The sequence below is a fragment of the Aulonocara sp. 'chitande type north' Nkhata Bay genome, linkage group LG5 (assembly GCF_057382095.1).
Source record: "Aulonocara sp. 'chitande type north' Nkhata Bay isolate Kocher_YH1m ecotype deep benthic linkage group LG5, A_spYH_male_GT1.1, whole genome shotgun sequence".
Lineage (NCBI taxonomy): Eukaryota > Metazoa > Chordata > Actinopteri > Cichliformes > Cichlidae > Aulonocara > Aulonocara sp. 'chitande type north' Nkhata Bay.
In genome coordinates, this window is record NC_141348.1 from 40,097,614 (window position 1) to 40,120,081 (window position 22,468).

The window sequence follows — 22,468 nt, forward strand, 5'->3', positions numbered from 1 at the left end:
CTCAGATGTTCTTTTTATATCCAATAAAATGTCGTGTTTTGCATTAGTACGACAATATTGCAAAGTATTAAAATATTCCAAGAGCTCACCTTACTTCATCTAAACATGTTTCAATTGCCTTTTATCAACACAAAATGCACAGGTTTATTGAATATGAATAAGTTGTGTTGATTTAACTCAGTTGTTTAAGTTTCTGCCAATGTCCACTATTGAAATAAATAAATCCAACTTGGCCTTTTTTCAGTGTAGAGGTGTTTTGCAAGTCTACAAAGTTTTATACAAAAGGAAATATGCCATGCCTTTTTCATAATTAGCTATTTATATTTGCATATGTGAAACATACAGATATAAAAACAAATCTAAAGCAGACATGCTATGTCTACTTACTAATGGAAGCATAAACAATGAATGGTAAACGCTGCTATTCTGTGCACAGTTTCCATTGTGTATCATGGGTCTCTCACATATTATCAGCAGGGGTGACTCCCCGACACTGCTGGTGACATCATTTCTTGTACTATAAAAGCTGACAGGAGGACTGAAGACTATCACAGACCACCAGCTGTTCTGCGTACTGTAGCCCGACCATCATGCGTGAAATTGTACATCTGCAAATTGGACAGTGTGGCAACCAGATCGGCTCAAAGGTAAAATAAATAAAATATATAGACAAATGCATTAGCATCGTTAAAACTTCCTATGTAATTCTTAAAAAGATTATTTAAAGATGTGTCAGTTTGACTATAAACCACTTTTTACTCTAATTGTGGTTGAGATAAAATGACAGAAAATACTTTTCTTTACTGGCCGCATTATTTTGCTTTTTTCTATTTCGGTGTATATTGTCACATGCAATTTTTCTTTGCATATCAAAAACAGTTTTGAGTGACACAGGGTGTTCCCTGTCAGGCATTCAGGCTAAAGATAAGAGCTAAAATGAGAACTGCAGTGCGAGCACTGGGTGTGACATTTTTATCGTCGCTGACACAAAAAAGAGAGTGAAACTACAAGATAATAAAGCTGAAAACATAACACTTTTAGATACTTTTAAAGTTGACTCAAGATGCTGACTTTAAATAACTTTACCATTTGTACAACTCGAGATCTGAGCTTGAGGAATCTGTTATTAATTCTGTATTGTTTATGTAAAGATTTCCATTTGTACAACCTGATGTGTCTAATACGTAAAACTAAAAAAATGTTAAAAGATAAAGTCAATTATTGTAGCAGTCAGCGCAACTTAATTAAAGTCATTTCGAATATATTGCATACGTGGGAAGTTAAACAAACTTGTTGATTTTTGCAGTTGAGACAATTTTTAAAAAAAATCTAATTTTATGTCCAATAGCAAATTCTGCACATCGTGTGTGTAAATAAACTCCAGTTTAATCCAATTTACATGCAACAGAAGAAAGCTTTAAAAATCATAAATGAACCAACCACTTCCTTATTTGTTAAACTACACACCCTAAATTTTTTTATTAATCTTAATGCTATACTCACAAAACACAAAGCACAAAATAATCTAAATCTAAAGTGTATTCAGAGGCTGTTTGAAATTAGAGAGTAACAGTTTGAACTCAGGGCGGAAAAGTAGGGGTCCGGACAAATATTGAGGGATTAACTGGTGGAACATTCAATATGAAAATGTAAAATAAATGTTTAAAAGTAATGTGGTAACCAACTTTAGTGCTGATGTATGGTTTTCATTTTTTTTATTATCTATTAATTTGGTGAGATGTTATAAATTTCTTGTTATTTAGAAAAAAACAGTAGATTTAACAGCCTGATATTTTAGCCTACACCTTTTTGTTTTAATGGTCATTAGGGTTGTAAATACTGCAAACAGTGATCAAAATATATTTTTAAAGAAACCATTTAAAGACCTTAACATCAAAAGTGTTAAATGAAGTATTAATTTTCTGCATCTGCAAACATTTTTGCTTCTGCTTATGTTATACTGATGCTTTTATTTCTTGGCAGTTTTGGGAAGTGATAAGTGAAGAACATGGGATCAACGCAACAGGCATTTATGAAGGAGACAGCAACATCCAACTGGAGAGGGTCAACGTCTACTTCAACGAGGCGCACGGTGCGTTATTAACTTGAGCTGCTTTATCTGGCTTGATAAATTTCAAATTTTTATTTATAAATTCCAGCTGTTTACAAATTTACAAATAAACAATATTAAAATTTATTAAGTCTTTTTTAAAACTTCAACTGTGTTTGCAGGTGGTAAATATGTCCCCAGGGCCCTACTGGTGGACCTGGAGCCTGGCACCATGGACAGTGTAAGAGGAAGCCGCATTGGGGCCCTTTTTAGACCAGACAACTTCATCCATGGTGAGATAATCAATAATATGCAAACTCTGAAACTCTGAAACTTTCTGTCTCACATTTCACTGCTTTTGATTTTCATGACTTTTTGAGAAAGGAGGCTATATGCAGTTTACTATATTATACACTACATGTTGTGCTTTGGATTTAGAAAGCTCTTGGATAGAGTTGTACAGTGTAAATGCTATATTATTTTTATAATATTAGCCTTGCAGTAAGAAAATAATAAGGTTTCCATCTTGGCTTTATTAAAAAAAAAAAAACCCAACTGAATTTGACTTATTGAATTTCAGAAAGTAAAACTGGTAAAACTGATAAAAAATTATTGCAAAATAGCTGTGCTAAGCATTTAACCTGTGAAAAGTTGATACATTTACTGCCCTAGAACTGAAAAATGTCACAATTTCTTTTCTTTTTAAAATTGTGATGCATGTTATCAGTATCCTTGACCTACATACATTTATTCTGGCATTACAGGAAACTCAGGAGCTGGGAACAACTGGGCAAAAGGCCACTATACAGAGGGCGCAGAGCTGGTGGAGCAGGTGATCGACAGGGTGAGGCACGAGAGTGAAAGCTGCGACTGCCTGCAGGGATTCCAGCTGGTTCACTCACTCGGGGGCGGCACTGGTTCTGGAATGGGAACCCTCATCATCAACAAAATCCGTGAGGAGTACCCCGACCGCATCATGAACAGCTTCAGTGTCATGCCGTCGCCTAAAGTCTCTGACACGGTGGTGGAGCCCTACAACGCTACGCTGTCAGTCCACCAACTTCTGGAGAACACTGACGAGACCTTCTGCATTGACAACGAGGCCCTCTATGACATCTGTTTCCGCACGTTAAAACTGACCACGCCGACTTACGGGGACCTCAACCACTTGGTTTCCATGACCATGAGCGGGGTCACGACTTCTCTGAGATTCCCTGGACAGCTCAACGCCGACTTGAGGAAGCTCGCCGTCAACATGGTGCCCTTCCCTCGCCTTCATTTCTTCATGCCAGGCTTTGCCCCTCTGACGCCACGTGGCAGCCAACAGTACAGAGCTCTCACTGTACCGGAGCTCACCCAGCAGATGTTTGACGCCCGCAACATGATGACAGCGTGCGACCCGAGGAGAGGCCGCTACCTCACGGTCGCTGGCGTCTTCCGTGGTAGGATGTCCACCAAAGAAGTGGATGAGCAAATGCTTGCCATCCAGCAGAAAAACAGCAACTACTTTGTGGATTGGATCCCCCATAACGTGAAGGTCGCCGTGTGTGACATCCCACCTAGAGGCCTCAGAATGGCCTCCACGTTCATTGGCAACAACACAGCCATTCAGGAAGTGTTTCGAAGAGTGGGCGAGCAGTTCGTCATGATGTTCAGACGGAAGGCGTTTCTCCACTGGTATACGGGGGAAGGTATGGATGAATTGGAGTTTACGGAGGCAGAGAGCAACCTCAATGATCTGGTCTCAGAGTACCAGCAGTACCAAGATGCCACTGCTGATCTAGATTGGGAACCAGAAGAGGAAGAAGAGGAGGAAGGACCCTCACCATCAGCAACAAGAAAGGCACAGTCTAAGGTGGAGGTTACGTTGGAAACAGTGACTGAAATGAGCAAAGAAGCCAAAGATGAGTAGAAGATAGAAGAAATGTTGGAATATTGGTATTAAAATGAACTCTTACTCTGTAGTTTGTCGCATCTGTTGTTGGTGTAAGTGATAAAAGGTGCTGCAACATATTTGCAACAATAATGGTGATTGTCTGCTTTGTATTCTTAAACTGATCATGTGCTTGAATGTGCGTTTTCAATTTTTTTTTAATTTCACAGTAAATTTGTTAAATACTATTTTTGCATGTATATATGAAAAGTAATGTTTTGGCAGCAATATATATCCATCAGCTTTAAACATGAAGTGTCACCTTTACACTGCTTGACCAGTATCGTTTGCATTTTGCATAAGTTGTGATAGCAATTAAAAACAGTAAAACAAGAGTGAAATTTTGTTCCAACAATGAAAAAGGAAAACCATATTTTTACTTTTAATTCAGTGACACAATTTTAAGCTAAACTGGACTAAACTCAGCTCTACTGATGGACGTTCCTCTGACAGCACACTGACACTGATACCGGCTAAGGCTGTCGCACAGTTTCCTCCCACTTTCACGAGCCTGGGGTATAGAGATTACTCATAACTCGAACAAACTAGCTGCACTCTGAGATAAGTACACATGCTGCCAAGATGTCCAAGTTCAACCGCAATAAAGCCACACTGCACTGGGATTAAAGAAAAGCCTGTAAATCACACGGGGGTATAGGTTATGGTGACAAGTGCAGTATTGCCCCACAGAGGACAAATTCTACAATGTAGCAACAAAGCTAGGAAGGAAAAACAGCTGTCATGTTTACCAAAAAGCAAGCAGGGTTAATATCACTCAAAAAAGAAAAGGACTGACTAAAGAGAGATATTACTTCTCATTCTCAATAGTTTGAGTATTCAGTAATAACTCAAAAGCTATGTAAATGTTAAAAAAATAACTTTATTTCACATAATCCTGTCCAGCAGCATTAACATTTATTGTAATTTTATTGAATAATTATGTAATTAACCACAAGATATCACACTCAGCTTGAAAAAATTACTTGGAACTGTCTTGCACTGGAAGAGATAAGGACACCAGTTTTTACTTGACACAGCACTCACAGTACTAGCAGTTCCCAAACTCGTCCAGTAGCTCATCTTCCCATTGACAAGGACGACCATTTACCCCAAGGTTGTTACTCTGAGCCAGAACTAGGTATGACAAAACACTTTCAAAGAACACTTTTGAAGAAGCAAAACTTGACTGAAAAAACACTGCACACAAAAAAACTAAAATATATTTTTTAAAGGAAATGTGAGTATTGCTGTTTTCTTTGTAACGCATATTGCAAATTTTCTAAAATATTGCTCCTGAAAAATACCGCCCACAGTTGTATATATATTAAAACAATTTTTTTAAAGATCTGTCAATAAAGATTTGTTTTTTGAGGGGTGGGGGTAACTTTTTTTTGCTATATAAACTAAACTAAACCTAACTGAAAACTGAGCAAAAGGGGGGGAAAGTGAAAATAAATCCTGTTTTCACTCAGTAAAACAAGTCTGTCACTTCATAATTGCGCAGAGAAAATTAAGAACGTAATAAAGACTCGGGATCTACAGAGCCTGCACACTTATAACCAAGTGCTGGACCATTACATGAAGATTTGATCTGTGACTCCGTCCTGTTGCATCAGCTGAGTAGGTCTTAACCTTCAGCTGAGTTGTGTAACAGACAAGGGCGATATTCACAGAGCCTGCCAAGCCTGATGGGAAAAAACGTATTATGCATACTTAAGGTGATATGTTATAATCACGCTTTTGTTACATCGGTTAAGTGAATTGTCCATGGACATTTACGATAAACTATTTCTTATCCTTCTATTCCAGGGTCAGCGGACTTGTACGGCATGTGCCACAGTAGCGGAAGTGCGTCACGCACCCGTGACTTGCTCTGGTATGAAGGGAGGAGACATGCGGTTGTCTTTGAACGTGGTTCACCCCGGTCTGTCAGTGCGTCTGTGCCAGTCTACCGGCTCTTTAAATTACCCCCCTTTCACCAGCAGCGATCAGCTACCTAAACCATGAAGATCTGGACCTCAGAGCACATATTCAAGTGAGTAAATTACCCCTGCAAAGCGTTTTTATGTCCGGCCTGCAGGAGCTCGGTGTGTGGTTCAGCACTTAAGTAACGCTAGTTTTAATCCGCTGAACAACACACGTAGGGTTTATAACACAAAACTGTAACCAGACGATGTTCCTAACTATAACTAACGGACTATGTAAGTGAAATATAACCTGTCTACGGTATAACTTTACTGTCGCTAGCTTGTATGCTAAAATGACATGCTAAGGAGAAGTACCAGACGTATTCTATTCGTTGTCAGTCTGTGTGTAATTTTAAAAACAATGTAATGCTTAAAAGAAGTCACGCAAGTTCATAGGTGATTGTAAAAGTATTAACATAGCCATGGTGTGTGCGGAACTGCCGGTTTCTGGTTACAGATGCTTTTGTCATTGCATAATCAGCCAGCCAGGTCAAGCCCTTGGTGCGTAACCTTTCCCCTACATCTCCGTGTGCGTCACTACGCAACGGGCCAGTGCATGGCAACCACTCAAAACAACATTTTTACTCAATGAGCGCTCTTTACTGATGTTTTGTTCAAACATTATATATCTACTTAACTAACTTTGGATGGATATTTTGAAAAATTGGAAAGTGGGAAATTGTTTAGACTCATTAAAATATTTTGACACATTAAATGCTTTAAACACAAGTTCGAATCTTTTTTTTTTTTTTAAATGATCACATAACAAAACATTTTTTTGTTACTAAGTAGTGGTTAATTCACTAGTCATTTAATTGTTAAATGTGTGTATTGTTAGCAAACTCGCTTTAGCAGTGTTGGAAAATATATTCATACAGCCAAAAAAGAAGAAAAACATGACACAAATTGCTTAAATGAAATAGAATAGCTACCAAAATGTAACGCAAAGGACTAGTTTGAGATATTATACAAAGGAAAGAGAATAAATTAATAGATGTGAGATAAAATGAGTGCTGATATTGGATTTAATGTTGATAGCCAACATAAAATGGTGATTTATAAAGAATTATTTTAGCTCTGTATTCAGTTTGTGTAAATATAATGTATAAGACATAAAAATGTGTATTTGGCAGTTTTTATTTGTTACAATATTAATATTTTTCTTTGCTTCAACAGCCACCCTTGGGAGATGGTGATTAAAGCTGCTATGCAGAAGTACCCAAACCCCATGAACCCCAGTGTGGTTGGGGTGGATGTTCTGGACAGAAAAATTGACACACAAGGATGCCTCCACAGTAAAAGACTGCTCAGCACAGAGTGGGGGCTTCCATCTATAGTGAAATCTGTGAGTATCAAAACCCAGCTGTGCATCACTGACAAACGCACAATCTTATCAAATGATAGAAAAAGCAGATAGAAGCGTGGCAATGGTGAGAGGTTAAGGCTTTCCGTTCAACAAGTGCAGCAATAACCTAACAGGTTATCAGGCTATTTCTGTCCAGGAATAGTAGCAACAGCTGACCTGTCTGCCCAGGCGGGTTCATGGCTGCGTGCCATGACTCGTGCTGTACAGGACACCGTAGTGACATTTCTGTCATTGCTCAGATGTAACCCTTTACGCCATGTGATGTAACTTTCCGTCTTTGTATGTCAGCCCAGTTAAAACTAGCAGTCTCCTGAATCGGAGCAGTGACGGAAGCCTCTGAATATCTGTCATGTCATTGAACTTTTCCTTCTGACCCTCACTTTTTGAAGCCAGTAATGATAAGACTGCAGAAAGCTGATATGCTACATACTGTTTAACTGTTTAAATATTAGGAAATCAGGTGCTGTTCGTCAGCACTGACCTTTGCTTGGATTTCTTCGGGTGAAGGAATGCTCACTCACTACATCTATGACTAGCCTCTGTAATTCCAAGGACAGACTATGACCCGGTGATTGATAGTGTATTAATGTAATCTTTAATCAGATTGCCTCAGTCTCTGCGTATGAACTAGATCCATCTTATGGATAATGCCCTGTGACAAAGGTCTCCTAGGAGAGTTGTAGTTGTGGCAAACTAAATCATCAATTTGAAGCTCAAGCAAGTGGAATCAGCCTTTTCTTACTGCAGTCTATTTTGCCTCTTGTACTCTGGAAAATATGGCATATGAGTTACAAGAAGTTAACATTTGCACCATGTGATAATTTAACTCGCATTAAGGTGTCGTGGTATCAAAAAGCCTCTTTTGGAAGTAATCCATGGAAGTAGTAATTTAGTGAAAACACAAAGTGTTTACTCAGCTGCAGCCTTCATGTTTCTACTTAAAACACAGATTAAGTAACACTTCTTCACATGAACTTTAGAGTCATTAGAAGGTCAATTATGATTTCTAACCTCACTTTTTTGAATTATCTTTGAATTATCTGCTCCATTTCTGAAATATCTTTTAAGGTTTGTGTAAAATGTATCTCTCTCTTTGTCCTCAGCTCGTTGGTAACGCACGAACATACACTTATGTTCAGGAACAATCAGTTATTGATCCCAAAGAGCAGACTTTTGAACTTCAGTCTTCAAATGTGAGTACTAAAAAGTTTTAAAAAATTACAAATATTGTATAAACACCTCCTGTTTTTTGGCTCACAGTGGGTGAAAAACCAGATTACCGAGCACGGATCAAAGCACACTTTTACAGTCGTACCTCGTTGTGCTGCCAGCTGAATATAGACCATGATGCTGGCAAGCAGGAGCAAATCTGATTTCATTTCTGACTGCTAAGAATGGGAGAATTTTTCTTACATGTTCTTATGAGACCTGTTTGACATGCACACATCTGAAGAGTTTCTGTGACTTAATCCTGGAATCAAGTCCAACTTGTTAAACTGCGTGAGAAGTCACTTCTTAGCAGAGTGCATTTTAACTTTAGAGGCACATGTAGAGTATTTTGGAACTAAAAAAGAACTTCAACTTTGTGATTCAATCAACTCGTTAAGAGCATGAAAATCTTCAAGTCTGATACGTTTTTGATTTAGTTCAGTCTCTTACTGTTCTTATTGTCTTGGAGACACCATATAATCTGCACATAATTTTTTTTAATGGATTAATAAGTATTCTGATTTGTAACTAGTCTGTTGTGAACTTGCTTCACCGCACCTGCAATAATGGAAGAATTTGAGTTCTTTCTTTTTTTCTTTTTGTTAATGCCTTTTCTGGTGTTTTAACAATTGACTTATGGTTATTGTCCTATTGCTGTAAGGCATGATCTCTCCATAATCTCACAATTTGCATTTCCCTCTCTCCAGATCACATTCACAAACATGGTATCTGTGGATGAAAAATTAACATATAAACCACACCCTGAAGATCCAGAAAAGTAAGTTTTAACACTGTTACACTGATGTAACATGTGTTATAAACACTCTGAGCTTGAAGTGTCAGATTGTTCAATGCACACCATAACTTTGATTTCACGATTTTTTTAGAACAATATTGACCCAGGAGGCTATCATCTCTGTGAAAGGGGTCAGTCTCAGCAGCTACCTGGAGGGAGTTATGGCCAGCACCATCTCTACTAATGCTGGAAAGGTAAGAGGTTCCTTCAAACTGTACTGAGATTGGTAAAGTTTTAAGTAGTTTTGCATGTGACTAGTGTTGGTTAAATAACTAAAACCTAGCTGTAATTACATATAGGCAGAAGTGTTTATAGCCATTGCAAATCGCAAGAAAAGAAGGGAGATGATAACTGTTATGCTGGGGCAGTAGCAGCAGGTTTGTGGCATTTCACTTGTACGTCCAAAAGTACTTGTGTGGAAAAATCTTTAAAAACTACGAGATGACTAGTCAACAGTTTAACGTTCTCTCCAGACCAGTCGCTGCATGAAGTGGGTTTACGTGTTTCAGGCACGCCGTCTCTTCTGTTCTTGTATTCTACTTGATGCAACTCATTTTCCCGTGAACTAACATTTCACTTTGTTCTCGAACAGGGCCGTGAGGCCGTGGAGTGGGTTATCAGGCGACTGAATACAGAAATCGAGGAGCTGGCAGCCACAGCACGTGGGACCATACGCACCCCGATGGCTGCTGCAGTCACAGAGAAATGACACCCAACTCTGGTGTTCAGCTAAGTTTCAGATTGGACTGCACAGCAGAACAGCCAGCCTCCTTCTATGATACTCTGGTCCTGTTTGGTGCTTTGGGGATTTTTGTATTATTTAAGGGTACAATTTGGCATGTTGTGTACTTTTACCAGTTATATTCTAAGCCGGAGACTGCTGCCTAAAGGAGGTCTGAGTGGTTTCTAGTGATGCGGCCTGGCGGGACTGCTTTGATAGGGCGCTGAAAAGTTGGTGGCTCACTCAGGGACATTTAAACACTACTGCCATTTGTGTCTTTGAAAAAAGGTGCAATGTGGAAGGACTGGAAACACAAGAAATGTGCCAATGCAGACGCTGCTGTTTGTCTTTACAAATGCCTTCTCCAGGTGTGTATTCATCTGGCAGAAATGTGTCAGAATGCCAGCATATCGTCTCTGGTCCGAGCTTCACGTTTACAGCAGAAAAACAGGTCATGGTGAGACGTATAGGAGTGACTGTAACAAATGCGTACACTGAGAAATGATGGCTGATATTAGCCATGGAGGCGGCATGTCAAGCGCACTGAATGTCACAAATGCATGCAAGCAGGTCAGATTAAACGGTTTGGGTTATCCACAGTGACCACAGTAAGGTTTATTTGTGTAAGAGAGCCACCTCAACAGTGTTTTCGTATGGGACCTCAGTTACAACAACAGACTGTACTAGGTACGAATGCAAGCCTGATACTAAACTGTACTGATGTAATGTAATAACTTATGTCATTGAGGTATTTAAGTGAAATGAAGGGATCAAAGTACTTGCCATATTTATACTTTTAAAAAGGTATAGTAGACCTTCTCAAATGCTGCTTTAATGTAACATAAACATGAATCTGTTTACTGTGTAGAAACAAGGGTCAGACTTCTTTTTACATACTAAACATGAGGTCGTTTCAACTGAAGTAGTTTTATCAGCACGTGCATAATCCTGTAAGCATGATCACTGAATGCCGGGGCCGAAAGCTTCACAATTATTACCAGTAAAAGCTGCTACATGTGCTAAGCAAGCTTTTTGATAAAACTGTTTCAGTGGATACTCTGTGTTTGAGATAGTCTCATAGTGGGAATCTGTGTGGCGATGGTAAACGCACAACTTTCTGTCTATAACATATTTATAAATATTTTTTATCTATGTCAGGGATATTTATTTTTGGAAAAAGAACAATTTGGAAGAGCAAACTATGAGTTTGGTTGATTTTTAAAGGAAAACAACATGTTCACGTAATAATTTTTGTTTTCTGAATGGGTTATTGTGTAAAAGATTCTCACCAAATGCAGAATGTGTGAATAAAATATTTGAACCCTTTTTATTTAAGAGCTTTTGTCAGATATTCTTTCTTGTTTTCTGGTTTCTTGCTGGAGGCAATGGTTGTATATTTTAAACACAGAGGGAGTTACCTGACATAAACGGGAAACGCTGCACATTTGACAGGATGATTGAAGTTCTGACTTCATCATGCAGGCGCCACATGCTGCCACGTAGTGGACAAATGTCACAGTTACAATTTCTGGGAAAAAATGAAGGAAATGAAATGATGCTAATTAAAAAGAATTATTTAAAATGTTTGTGGAAGAGGAAATGATTCATATTTTATATATTTTGGGTGACATATTTCTACAGGACTATTGAAATTTTAAAAATACTGAACCCCAAGTCAGACTTATTTATTTTGAACCAGTGTATGAGCAGCTGTGTTACATATCTGCAGTGTTGGGAAGGTTACTTTTAAAATGTATTCCATTACAGAATACATGCCCCAAAATGTATTTTGTAACGTATTCCGTGAGTAACGCATTCTGAATACTTTGGATTACTTAATATATTATCATGCTGCTTATAACTACATGAATGTGATTTATTACTATTACTGAAGGTCCGCGGCTCATAGCCGAAAACTAGCTTTACTTTGTTGTCTGGGTCAGGTTTGCTAGCGAGAGACCGAGAAAGGCTGCTCCAAGGAACTTATTGTTTCAGAGGAAAACACGAACACAGTGTACAGTCGAGTCTTAATCGCTTACTTACAACTGGGCTCATCAGGCACTCTTCTTGGCTGCAGTGGTTATTATTATATTAACATGCTTCCAGCTCCCGTTTCTGCTCGGTGACAGCTCGCACTTTTTTTCTCCCTCCTCGCGCTCACAGACACATAACGGATATGGCAGTCCATTCTCCCCGCAGCACGGACTACACTGCCCATGAGGCTACATTCTGTAGCATTCAGCTTAGCACAACAACAACAACAAAAAGGCGCTCTCTCACCCAGGAAACACACAGTCGCAGAGAGAGCGACACCCTGTAACCATGGCAACCGTAACGCTGCCACCATAACGCTGGAACAACAGAACATAGCTGTCAAACAAAACCGTCCTGACCCGTGACAATATGAATCAGGCAAATACCACCGTGTAATCCATTTATTTCAACACAGTATCTGTATTCTAAATACCACCTTTTTAAACGGTAACTGTAACGGAATACAGTTACTCATATTTTGTATTTTAAATACGTAACGGCGGTACATGTATTCCGTTACTCCCCTTCCAACACTGTATATCTGGTATGGAAAAAGTACACAATAATAAAAAAGCAAATACACTTCAAAGAAGCATGGGCCTTATGGTTTGCCAGGTAGGATGGATTCCCAGAACACCTGCTCTCAAACTTAGCTGAGATCTCTTACAGGTGTTGAAATTTTCAAAAATTACTTGAGCTCCCCTTGGCTATGGGTCACACACTCATGTGGTTTGAGAAATACTGTTCTAAGGAACAGTTTTACACCATCATACACACATTTTTATACCAAACCAGTTTGAACAGTGTGAATGGAAACGTATGCAAGTCACTGAAATTGTTTAATTAAGTACTGTTTTATTACGTTTTTAGTATTTTTTTCTCAACATGGTGCAATTTTTTTGATAGATTTTTACATATTATTTTTCAGTATACATTGTTTTCTTGTAGTTGTTCTTCTTTTATAATGTATTACTTTTTATTCTAATTAAGCATATAAATACATAAATAGCATATAAAAAGCTCTTCAGTTCAAACGGAATAAACAGTTTATTCTCAGTGTTATCCTTACAAAAGGTGATGCACACCAAAAATGGCATCACCACTGCAGGTGCATGGTGCACTTTGGTGTCACTTGTCTTGCAGCCCCGATTACTGCAATAAATCATATTTAACCTCGGCTGATCTAACCTCACACCCATCACATCTGCATGCCCCTGCTCTCTTATTTACATATACTTCCAGGGACATAATGAGATTTCTTTCAATACATTTTCTGGCCAGTTAGCTGCTAATGGTTAGATAGTTAATGGTCACTGAAGTGCAACAGTGATATTGAAGAATGTAAGCTGCCCTTGCACAACATAAAATTCTCATAGTATCTTTGAAAACAGAGAAAATGTCCTTATCGTCTGTGTCTGAGTCATTAGCACAATTCAATAAAACACCACAAATGGGATATAAGTTCTTTTCTTAATCCACAAAAATCATAACAGTATCCTATGATTATTCTGAATCTCTTGGAAGCCTGTTTTGCTGGATATATCTGACCCTACGGTACTGATAAAACTGGATTCATCACCACGTAATTAGATTAATTACCCACCAAGAGATGCCCAAAGATATCTTGCAAAGGAAATCACTTAATTAATGTTTATTTCTCCCTGGATGTAGTTTCTCATATATTAGTAATACACATCTTAGCAAAGGTTTGAAGACATGTAATTAAAAAAAATTCCACGTAGTTTTCTAATAAATCATTTGCTGTTCGGTTATATAAGCCTTTCGGTTATATAAGCCTTTAGTTTGTGTAATAATTATCTGTGAGGGGGTCAGAAGTTGTTTTTCTTACATTTTCCAGCCAAAGTTTTAAAACTAGCAAAAACAAAAAGAAACATAAAATAAATAAAAGGCTTTATTTGTTTGTGTTATTTAGACAACACAAACAAATAAAAGGAGGGCTCTAAACTCGCTTTATAATTTGCAGTTGATTATGTAATTTGCATTTTTTATTTACTTAAGCATTGCATTTATTCCTTATATTTGTTGCTGATTTAACTTTTTTTCTTTTTAAAGAAAGTCGTCCAATAATAATTATAATAATATAAAGACAAATAAATGCGTTTTGTAATTTCTGATCTACTGGGAATCAAAAATAATAAATTTAAATAGATTTCAAAAGCGATATCATTGATAGTAATAAAAAGAAAGAAAATACTATGAAACTATGATTAACTCTTGTTTTTCTGAGTTTATATTTGGGAAGAAACTTTTTTTTCAAGCAGCTGAAGTAATAATAAAATCATTAAGTGTAATAGCATGTGGTATGGAAGAGTTCCTGTACTGACAGTGTCTGTGGACTGCCCCCTAGTGTTTTGGAAGATTCACTTCGACGTTAGTACGTCACTCTCCACCGGCCGCCGCGATAGCCTCAGCCAATGGAGAGTGAGTACTGAGCATTCCCTCAGCCAATAGCAGCCTGTGTTGTATTTAAAGGTTTTAAACCGAGGGCCGTTTGAAATTAAACGAGCAGTGTTCGGAGAGTTAGCCAATCTCAGTCAGTCTCTGTACTGCTACAGCTTTGTGTTTCGACTTTATTGTTTTATTAGCACTCATGTAGTATTTTTCAGAAAAAAGAAGTGATACTAAGGTAGACTCGTCGTAACGTCTTCGTGGATAGTCCTTATGTTTGTAGCGAGCCACAAACGCCAGCTGTGGTCTACTGGCCGATGTAGCTGTTAGCTAGCCTCCCTTGGAGCTGTTTTCGACCTGTTTATGTTCTAGAAAAATTATCGTTTAGCGCTGAATCGGGTCATTGCAATAATATATTTAGGTAAGTGGTTTTATACAACTAGCTTGTTGCAAAAAGGTGATGTTTAACGTGGTGTTATGGTGTGGATGCTAATTTAACTTTACCTGATCGGCAACAACGTGACGATGATGGCTACTGTTAATCTTCCTGACAGAATAAACATTGTAAATTGTATATACATTTTTAAACAGTTATTTCAGACATGAATACAAGAGCGTCTATATCCAAACAGGATTGTTATTGGGTTTGTTTGGTTTTTTTTAAGCTAGAAGAAATGTCTTGAAGGTTCTCGGTCATCGTAGTCTAAGGAGGTTGAAAAGAAAAGCGTCTCTTCCAACCTCCTTAGCTAGAAGAAATGTGACAGACTAAAGAGTTAAACAAACTGCATGTTTTTCTTAATTCCAATCACGTTTTTAACAATTTCTTTGAATAAAACCTGTCTCCGTTTACTTCTTTATTAGATTATGGACTCTACTGCTATGCACAAGATGCCAAAAGGCACGAAACTTCAAAGGCCTGAAATTAAGGTAACTCATCATAAACCCGGGGCTGGTTAAAAATTTTATTAAATGTGTGTTTTTGTTTCTTGTTTTGTTTTGCTAAATATCCTTGATTACTGTGTATGGCATTAGATTTGCGCTTCCAAGCATACCAGTGTCTTTGGACACTTTTCTATATGGCTTATTAAGAAGATCTAGTGTATATAGAGACTCGGCATATGCATCACCAAAAACGGACCTAAGAGAGAATTTACCCACAAAGCTGGATGGGTGAAAATGAACATGGCCAGAACTAAGCACTTGTATGTGATCATAGGAGTATTGATCCACTGATTAAAATAGAATTGGTGTTTGTTAATTTAGATAACCTTGTCTTTTGAGGTAAAAGATAAATGCTGTTGTTAAAACTTGTTTGTTTGGGGGTTTTTTTTTTCTTCAGATTAGGGAACTCACAAAGGTAAACAGATTTCAAAGTTTCAGATTTTTAGAGTCCTGACTTTTCAGGTGACAGTCTGTCACTATTACCCTGACTGCAACTGGTCCAAAATGCTGCAGCTTGACTTTTAACTGGCATGTGCAAGACAGACCACATATCATTTTTAAGGCATTGCATGCGTTTGCACCTTCTTGCTTCCATATAACTTTGCCTACTTCCATTAAATCACTGAGATCTGCTTAGCAGGTTCTCCTAGATTAAAACAGCTGATCAGGGTTTTTGCTCCTAAATAGTGGAACAAACTGCATCTGCACATCTGGACCCCTCCAGCATTAGACATTTTCAAAACCTGTTTTCATCATTGGCTTTTAACTCTAATTGGATTACTTTTTCTCAATCTTGCTTTACTCATGTTCTCATTTTTTCTTTTTAAAATCTATTTTCTTTTTATTACCTATGTATTTTACCCGTCCAGTTGTACGGGATGGTAGCCAGCAGTTATTTTTTTTAAATGAGCTTATAAATAAACTAAACTGACCATATTGACTACACCACAAAAAGCATTGTTAATCTTGATAATATGAGCAGAATTGATGACCTTAAATTGGACGTTGGCAAGAGCATATGGTTGTCTCCGTCTCTGTTAGCCATGTGACACACCAGCGACCTGTCCAGGATGTGCTCAGTGAGAGACTAGGTTGAATAGATGGTTTATTTTTTTTTTTCAAGGTAAAGCTAATTTATAATACTTTTAAAAAAAAAGTAAAAAGCTTGAAGCTTTTTTCAATTATTATTATTGTTTATCTTGTTTGTTTGCAGTCAACCAGTGATGGGCCCAAGCGGATTCCTGTATTGCAGCAGTCACAGCCCATTCAGAAGGCTGTAGTCACACCAACCCCGCATCAGCGAGTTCTAGGTGTATCAAATGGACCTCAGCGCGTTCAGAGGCCTATGAGTCACCAGAAACCAGTGTCAAACCTGCCCGCTACTGTCAAGTCGACACACCCTGCTGATCAGAATGTGAACCCCGCTACTCAGAATGTAAATGCAGCAACACAGCTCAAACCCAGCACCCAGCAAAAGCAGCTGAAAACACAAGCTCCTAAACCAAACCTGACCAAACCCCAGTTGGAACCACAAAAGCCAGAGAAGCCACAGGGTAAGTGTAATACTAAACTGGGAAAACAATGGTGTTTGTGTCTGTGTTTTGGGTGCTAAAATGTATCCTCCTCTTTCTTTGTCCAGACAAACCTGCCAAGAACGATCATGCACAAACCTCTACATCAAAGTACGTTTAAGAGTAGTTCCTTGTCTCATCCATATACTTTTATGACAGGTTAAAGTTTATGTCGCTCTTGCTGTAACCGTGTGCTGGTTTGCTCACACAGGACACGATGGAGTCTGGAAAATTTTGACATTGGTCGTCCTTTGGGAAAGGGGAAGTTCGGGAATGTCTACCTCGCCAGGGAGCGACAGACTAAGTTCATCCTGGCCCTGAAGGTGCTCTTCAAAAAGCAGCTGGAGAAGGCTGGGGTGGAGCACCAGCTGAGGAGAGAAGTGGAGATCCAGTCTCACCTCAGGTAACATCTGTCGAATTATATTTTACTGTTAATTGTAATTAACTACTCCCCAGACTAGCGTTTCTCAAACTGTGGTGAGTAGACAATATAAAGCGCCTTGAGGTGACTTTTGTTGTGATTTGGCGCTATATAAATAAAATTGAATTGAGAAAATTGAATAGACCCACTGCAGGCGAGCTACAGATGAGGGAAAAGAGATGGGGTCAAACTGAAGTGACTGATTGTTGTAGGGAAAGTAAGCAAAAATGACTTTGGTAGTCAGCACAACAGCATTATTCTACTCAAATTATCTTGGATCCTTGTCTGATTTTTCAAAACTGTCTTGAGTAGGAGTGAGTTTTAAAAAAATCTATTTTCTGGTCCAATATATTTTAATATGTTCCCTCTTACTTTGGCTGTTTTGCTTCCACCACAACAAAATCACACCACAAAATCAGCCAGCAGTGGCTTTCTGCTATAAAAAGCCAGGCCAGGAAATTCTCCTTCATATTTTTCTGTGATTAATCATTAGCTACTTTGACACAAAGGCATCAGCTGTGAGGCTTGCACTTCTGATGAAGTTTCACAGGTGTCAGCTTTGTTTTTATGCCTAGATAATTTACACTGAGTTTGTAATTGCAGAGATATTTTCAAGTAATTTGAAATGAAATATTTTTAATTTACCATTTTTAGAGCATTCTTTGGACAGTACGAATCAAAGATAAATGATTATAATATTTCTGACTCTAAGTTGAATTGAATTGAATGGAGTCGGGACCTTGCGAATCAGAATAGAATCAGTTGTAGATGTTGGTGACGATGCCCAGTCCTGGTCTTGAGTCTCATACAAATGGTATAAAACAGTCATAGATTCCAGGTCAGAAAAATTAAGCAGATGTAGAAGTACCTACAAACCCTGCACTCCTGAAGGCCAGCAGACTGTGATGGATGTGGTTGCAAAAAGTCCTTTAGAAGTCTATGGAAAAACAGCTTTCTGACTCCAACTCTTTAAATGCTGCTTCTGAGTTTGTGCACGGGCTCAGACACTCGTTTTGGGTCAAAAATAATAAAGTCTGTTCCAAAATGGAAGATTATCTGTGGCTTGTGCTCATTGTTCATATTAGATATAACTGCATTGAATTAGTTTCTTCGTAATTGTAATGACTGTAAATGTGTCTGTGGGGTTCTTGCTCAAATATTCAGACCTTTAAATTTTAAATTTGGGAAAATAAAGTATTAAAATGTCGTTTGAATCTCAATTGCAGGAATTTTTTTTTTATTTTTTTTACGACTGGTAAAAATGCAAATAAGTGAGCCCAGAAGAAGTGGGCAGATGAGGTGAACACCTCAAAGTAAACATTATTAGCCCATAACTAATATCTGCTTGGTTTTATGTTGCTGATTGATGATTTTAAGTCTTTACGAGCAACAGCGTATGGTTTTAGAGTTTAACCTGTGAATGCCTTTTGTCTCTTGTATGAATGGGTCCATCGCTTTAATGTGGCTCATCACATATGAAAGTGTGTAAATGTGGTTTGTGTTCTGTTTGGCTGTGTTGGTATGCTCCTGCTGTACGGCTGGGAAGACCTGTGTTAGTATGATAACTTATTTTTTTGATTATTATATATTTTTTATTTATTTTAATCTGTGGAAATCAGACTCTTCTTCATGTCACTGTCAGACAAATGTTCAGATGCTGTGGGGTTTTCACGTTTATCTAAATGTTAACACTGTCAGGTTTAAAACCTTTTCCCTCAGTGATTGGCTTTTACTTCAGATATGGAGAACGTCACAGGCACGCTATGGTTTCTGAATCTCAACAAATCTGATCATCAGACGGCGAGTGTGAGACTCTGTGGACTTCCATATGCCCAACTTTTTTTTTTAATATGACCACATGGATTCATTTACAGAAAAATGGCACTAAAATATGCCAACTACACATTCCCTTCAGTAAAATTACCCCTTACCATAGTAATGAATAGCAGTTTAGTTTGGGGAGTCCATACATATTGGAAATGATGATTGTCAAAATATCTAATGGTCCTGATTTTCCTACAGGCATCCGAACATCCTGCGACTCTATGGCTACTTCCACGATGCCTCTCGTGTGTACCTCATCCTGGAGTTTGCACCCAGGGGAGAGCTGTACAGCGAGCTCCAGCGCTGTGGGCATTTTCCCGAGAACATAAGCGCCACGGTAAGAGTGCAGAGTTAAGACCTTTTCGGCACTCTTGTTGTTCTATAATCTAAGGAGCTTCCCTAGTTTTACCCTTTATTTGTAGAGAATCCTGTTTCCAGGATGTTTTACGTTCACTTAAAGCATCTCTTCTGTGATGCGTGTTGTGTGCTTAATACTTGTGTGCTTAATGTGTTGTTCTAGTACATCATGGAGTTAGCAGATGCCCTCAACTATTGCCACACCAAAAAGGTGATCCACAGGGACATCAAACCAGAGAACCTGTTACTGGGGGCCAATGGGGAGCTCAAGATCGCGGATTTCGGCTGGTCTGTTCACACCCCGTCCTCCAGGTATGTTCATGCAACTTTTTCGCTTTTAATCATGTTGAAGGTGAAACTATGGAAATGATTTAGCCTACACAGGTAAGAAATTGTATATCATTAAAGAGAACAAACATTTTTTTTTTCTCTTTTCTTCAGGAGGTCCACTCTGTGTGGGACACTGGACTACTTACCTCCAGAGATGATTGAGGGGAAAACTCATGACGAGAAAGTGGACCTGTGGAGTCTCGGGGTCCTTTGCTACGAGTTCCTGGTTGGAAAACCCCCATTTGAAGCAAAAACCCACGAGGAGACCTACCGCAGGATTTCAAGGGTATGACACCACCACAGTACAGAAATGCTCTACGGCTTCTCTCAAAAGTTGAATATTTATTCCCATTTTCTGTCTTTGACCTCCAGGTGGAGTACTCTTACCCACCACAGGCCACTATCAGTGCTGGAGCTAAAGACTTGGTTGCCAGGCTGCTGAAGCACAACCCTATGCACAGACTGCCCATCCAGGGAGTCCTGTCCCACCCCTGGGTGGTCGAGTACTCGACCAAGAAGCCAACAACCTTAAACAGTGAAGAGCCCAGCCAGTGACTGGTCTCTATGTACGACCGCACGTCTGATGGAGACTGTACAAGATAAACACGAGGGTGTAGCTGATGTATGAAAATCTGCTTCTATCTCTGACTTTAAAACCACTTGGTGGAACAGTATTTTGGTTTGCAAATATTTTGAGCCACTTAGCTATATTTGTTATCTTTTTTTTTTTTTTTTTTTAAACTTAATGTTTTCTGTCTTACCTGAACTTTCTTTCTGTGGCATTCTGTTTCCTGTAAATATTTTACTGTCTGCAGAATTATGAGAGTTTTACTGAGCTTTTCTAAAACGTCGTTACTTGAAATTGAAAAATAAATTATCATCAAAGACTCTCACTCTGGAATTTGTCCAGTGTGTATTTAACAGTTTTTGTGTTTCAGGCTCAGTTATTTTACTCAGTAACCTGTCTTCACACTGACGTTTGAGTGAGGCGCTCTCATCGACTTCATACACCTCCAGCTGTGTCCAGGCTGCACAGGGAGCTGGTAGAAGAATTTGTCATTTATGAAAAGTTCCTGTTTCATTTATTTGTAATGTAAGTGTGACTTGTGGGTCTGTGGTAACTGGATTGGTTAGATATTTGTTTTGAGGGAGTGTGTGTGAGTCCTAAATAAGTGGAATTGACTTTAATTTCAATAAGTCACAGATTAAAACTGCATGTGCCAAATATGAAAAACATGTTAAAGGTTTGCTGACCTGTCTTGACCATGATGTTTTGTTCTTTCCTGTTGTGAAATTCACACTTTTATTTAGGATTCTCTGACACAGTCTGTAGAGCTTTTCTACTCAATAAGCAACCAACTTTTTACTACATGCTGCCTTCAGTGGGCCTGCAAGCAATTTGGAATTCAGTTATACAGTGGGGCAAAAAAGTATTTAGTCAGCCACCGATTGTGCAAGTTCCCCCCACCTAAAATGATGACAGAGGTCAGTAATTTGCACCAGAGGTACACTTCAACTGTGAGAGACAGAATGTGGAAAAAAAAAAAATCCATGAATTCACATGGTAGGATTTGTAAAGAATTTATTCGTAAATCAGGGTGGAAAATAAGTATTTGGTCACCTCAAACATGGAAAATCTCTGGCTCTCACAGACCTGTAACGTCTTCTGTAAGAAGCTTTTCTGTCCCCCACTCGTTACCTGTATGAATGGCACCTGTTTGAACTCATCATCTGTATAAAAGACACCTGTCCACAGCCTCAAACAGTCAGACTCCAAACTCCGCCATGGCCAAGACCAAAGAGCTTTCGAAGGACACCAGGAAAAGTATTGTAGACCTGCACCAGACTGGGAAGAGTGAATCTACAATAGGCAAGCAGCTTGGTGTGAAAAAATCAACTGTGGGAGCAATCATCAGAAAATGGAAGACATACAAGACCACTGATAATCTCCCTCGATCTGGGGCTCCACGCAAGATCTCATCCCGTGGGGTCAAAATGATCATGAGAACGGTGAGCAAAGATCCCAGAACCACACGGGGGGACCTGGTGAATGACCTGCAGAGAGCTGGGACCAAAGTAACAAAGGTCACCATCAGTAACACACTACAACGGCAGGGAATCAAATCCCGCAGTGCCAGACGTGTTCCGCTGCTGAAGCCAGTGCATGTCCAGGCCCGTCTGAAGTTTGCCAGAGAGCACATGGATGATACAGCAGAGGATTGGGAGAATGTCATGTGGTCAGATGAAACCAAAGTAGAACTTTGTGGTATAAACTCAACTCGTCGTGTTTGGAGGAAGAAGAATACGGAGTTGCATCCCAAGAACACCATACCTACTGTGAAGCATGGGGGTGGAAACATCATGCTATGGGGCTGTTTTTCTGCCAAGGGGACAGGATGACTGATCCGTGTTAAGGACAGAATGAATGGGGCCATGTATCATGAGATTTTGAGCCAAAACCTCCTTCCATCAGTGAGAACTTTGAAGATGAAACGAGGCTGGGTCTTCCAACATGACAATGATCCAAAACACACCGCC

At 38.9% G+C, this 22,468-nt stretch overlaps 4 protein-coding genes across 5 annotated transcripts in view; 3 read left to right on the plus strand and 1 right to left on the minus strand.

Annotated features, from left to right (window-relative positions):
* The window catches only part of LOC147331293 (guanine nucleotide-binding protein G(s) subunit alpha-like), a 56,190-nt gene extending 43,990 nt beyond the window's left edge, over positions 1-12,200 (minus strand). Inside the window, exons 1-2 of one of the 2 annotated variants that reach the window (XM_086293521.1) lie at positions 12,086-12,200; positions 11,461-11,570 (exon numbers count right to left, since the gene is read on the minus strand). In XM_086293521.1, coding sequence (XP_086149647.1) covers positions 11,461-11,533 — 73 coding nt within the window. In that variant the 5' untranslated portion in view covers positions 11,534-11,570; positions 12,086-12,200. The remainder of the gene's footprint in view (positions 1-11,460; positions 11,571-12,085) is intronic. The other variant, XM_086293522.1, reaches the window with a different exon arrangement.
* Positions 514-4,318, plus strand: LOC147331294 (tubulin beta-6 chain). Its single transcript, XM_086293519.1, has 4 exons — positions 514-647; positions 1,984-2,092; positions 2,233-2,343; positions 2,815-4,318. Exons 1-4 carry the CDS (start codon positions 591-593, stop codon positions 3,960-3,962), a joined length of 1,425 nt encoding a protein of 474 aa, XP_086149645.1. The 5' UTR covers positions 514-590; the 3' UTR covers positions 3,963-4,318.
* LOC147331295 (PRELI domain containing protein 3B-like) lies at positions 5,843-11,513 on the plus strand. Its single transcript, XM_086293524.1, has 6 exons — positions 5,843-6,018; positions 7,127-7,295; positions 8,420-8,509; positions 9,233-9,303; positions 9,413-9,515; positions 9,914-11,513. The coding sequence occupies exons 1-6, from the start codon at positions 5,987-5,989 to the stop codon at positions 10,028-10,030; spliced, it is 582 nt and encodes a 193-aa protein (XP_086149650.1). The 5' UTR covers positions 5,843-5,986; the 3' UTR covers positions 10,031-11,513.
* Positions 12,201-14,322: 2,122 nt separating the features above from the next.
* Positions 14,323-20,823, plus strand: LOC147331296 (aurora kinase C-like). Its single transcript, XM_086293526.1, has 9 exons — positions 14,323-14,906; positions 15,347-15,412; positions 16,641-16,980; positions 17,067-17,109; positions 17,210-17,401; positions 19,442-19,580; positions 19,764-19,912; positions 20,042-20,216; positions 20,303-20,823. Exons 2-9 carry the CDS (start codon positions 15,350-15,352, stop codon positions 20,483-20,485), a joined length of 1,284 nt encoding a protein of 427 aa, XP_086149652.1. The 5' UTR covers positions 14,323-14,906; positions 15,347-15,349; the 3' UTR covers positions 20,486-20,823.
* The last annotated feature ends 1,645 nt before the right edge of the window (positions 20,824-22,468 follow it).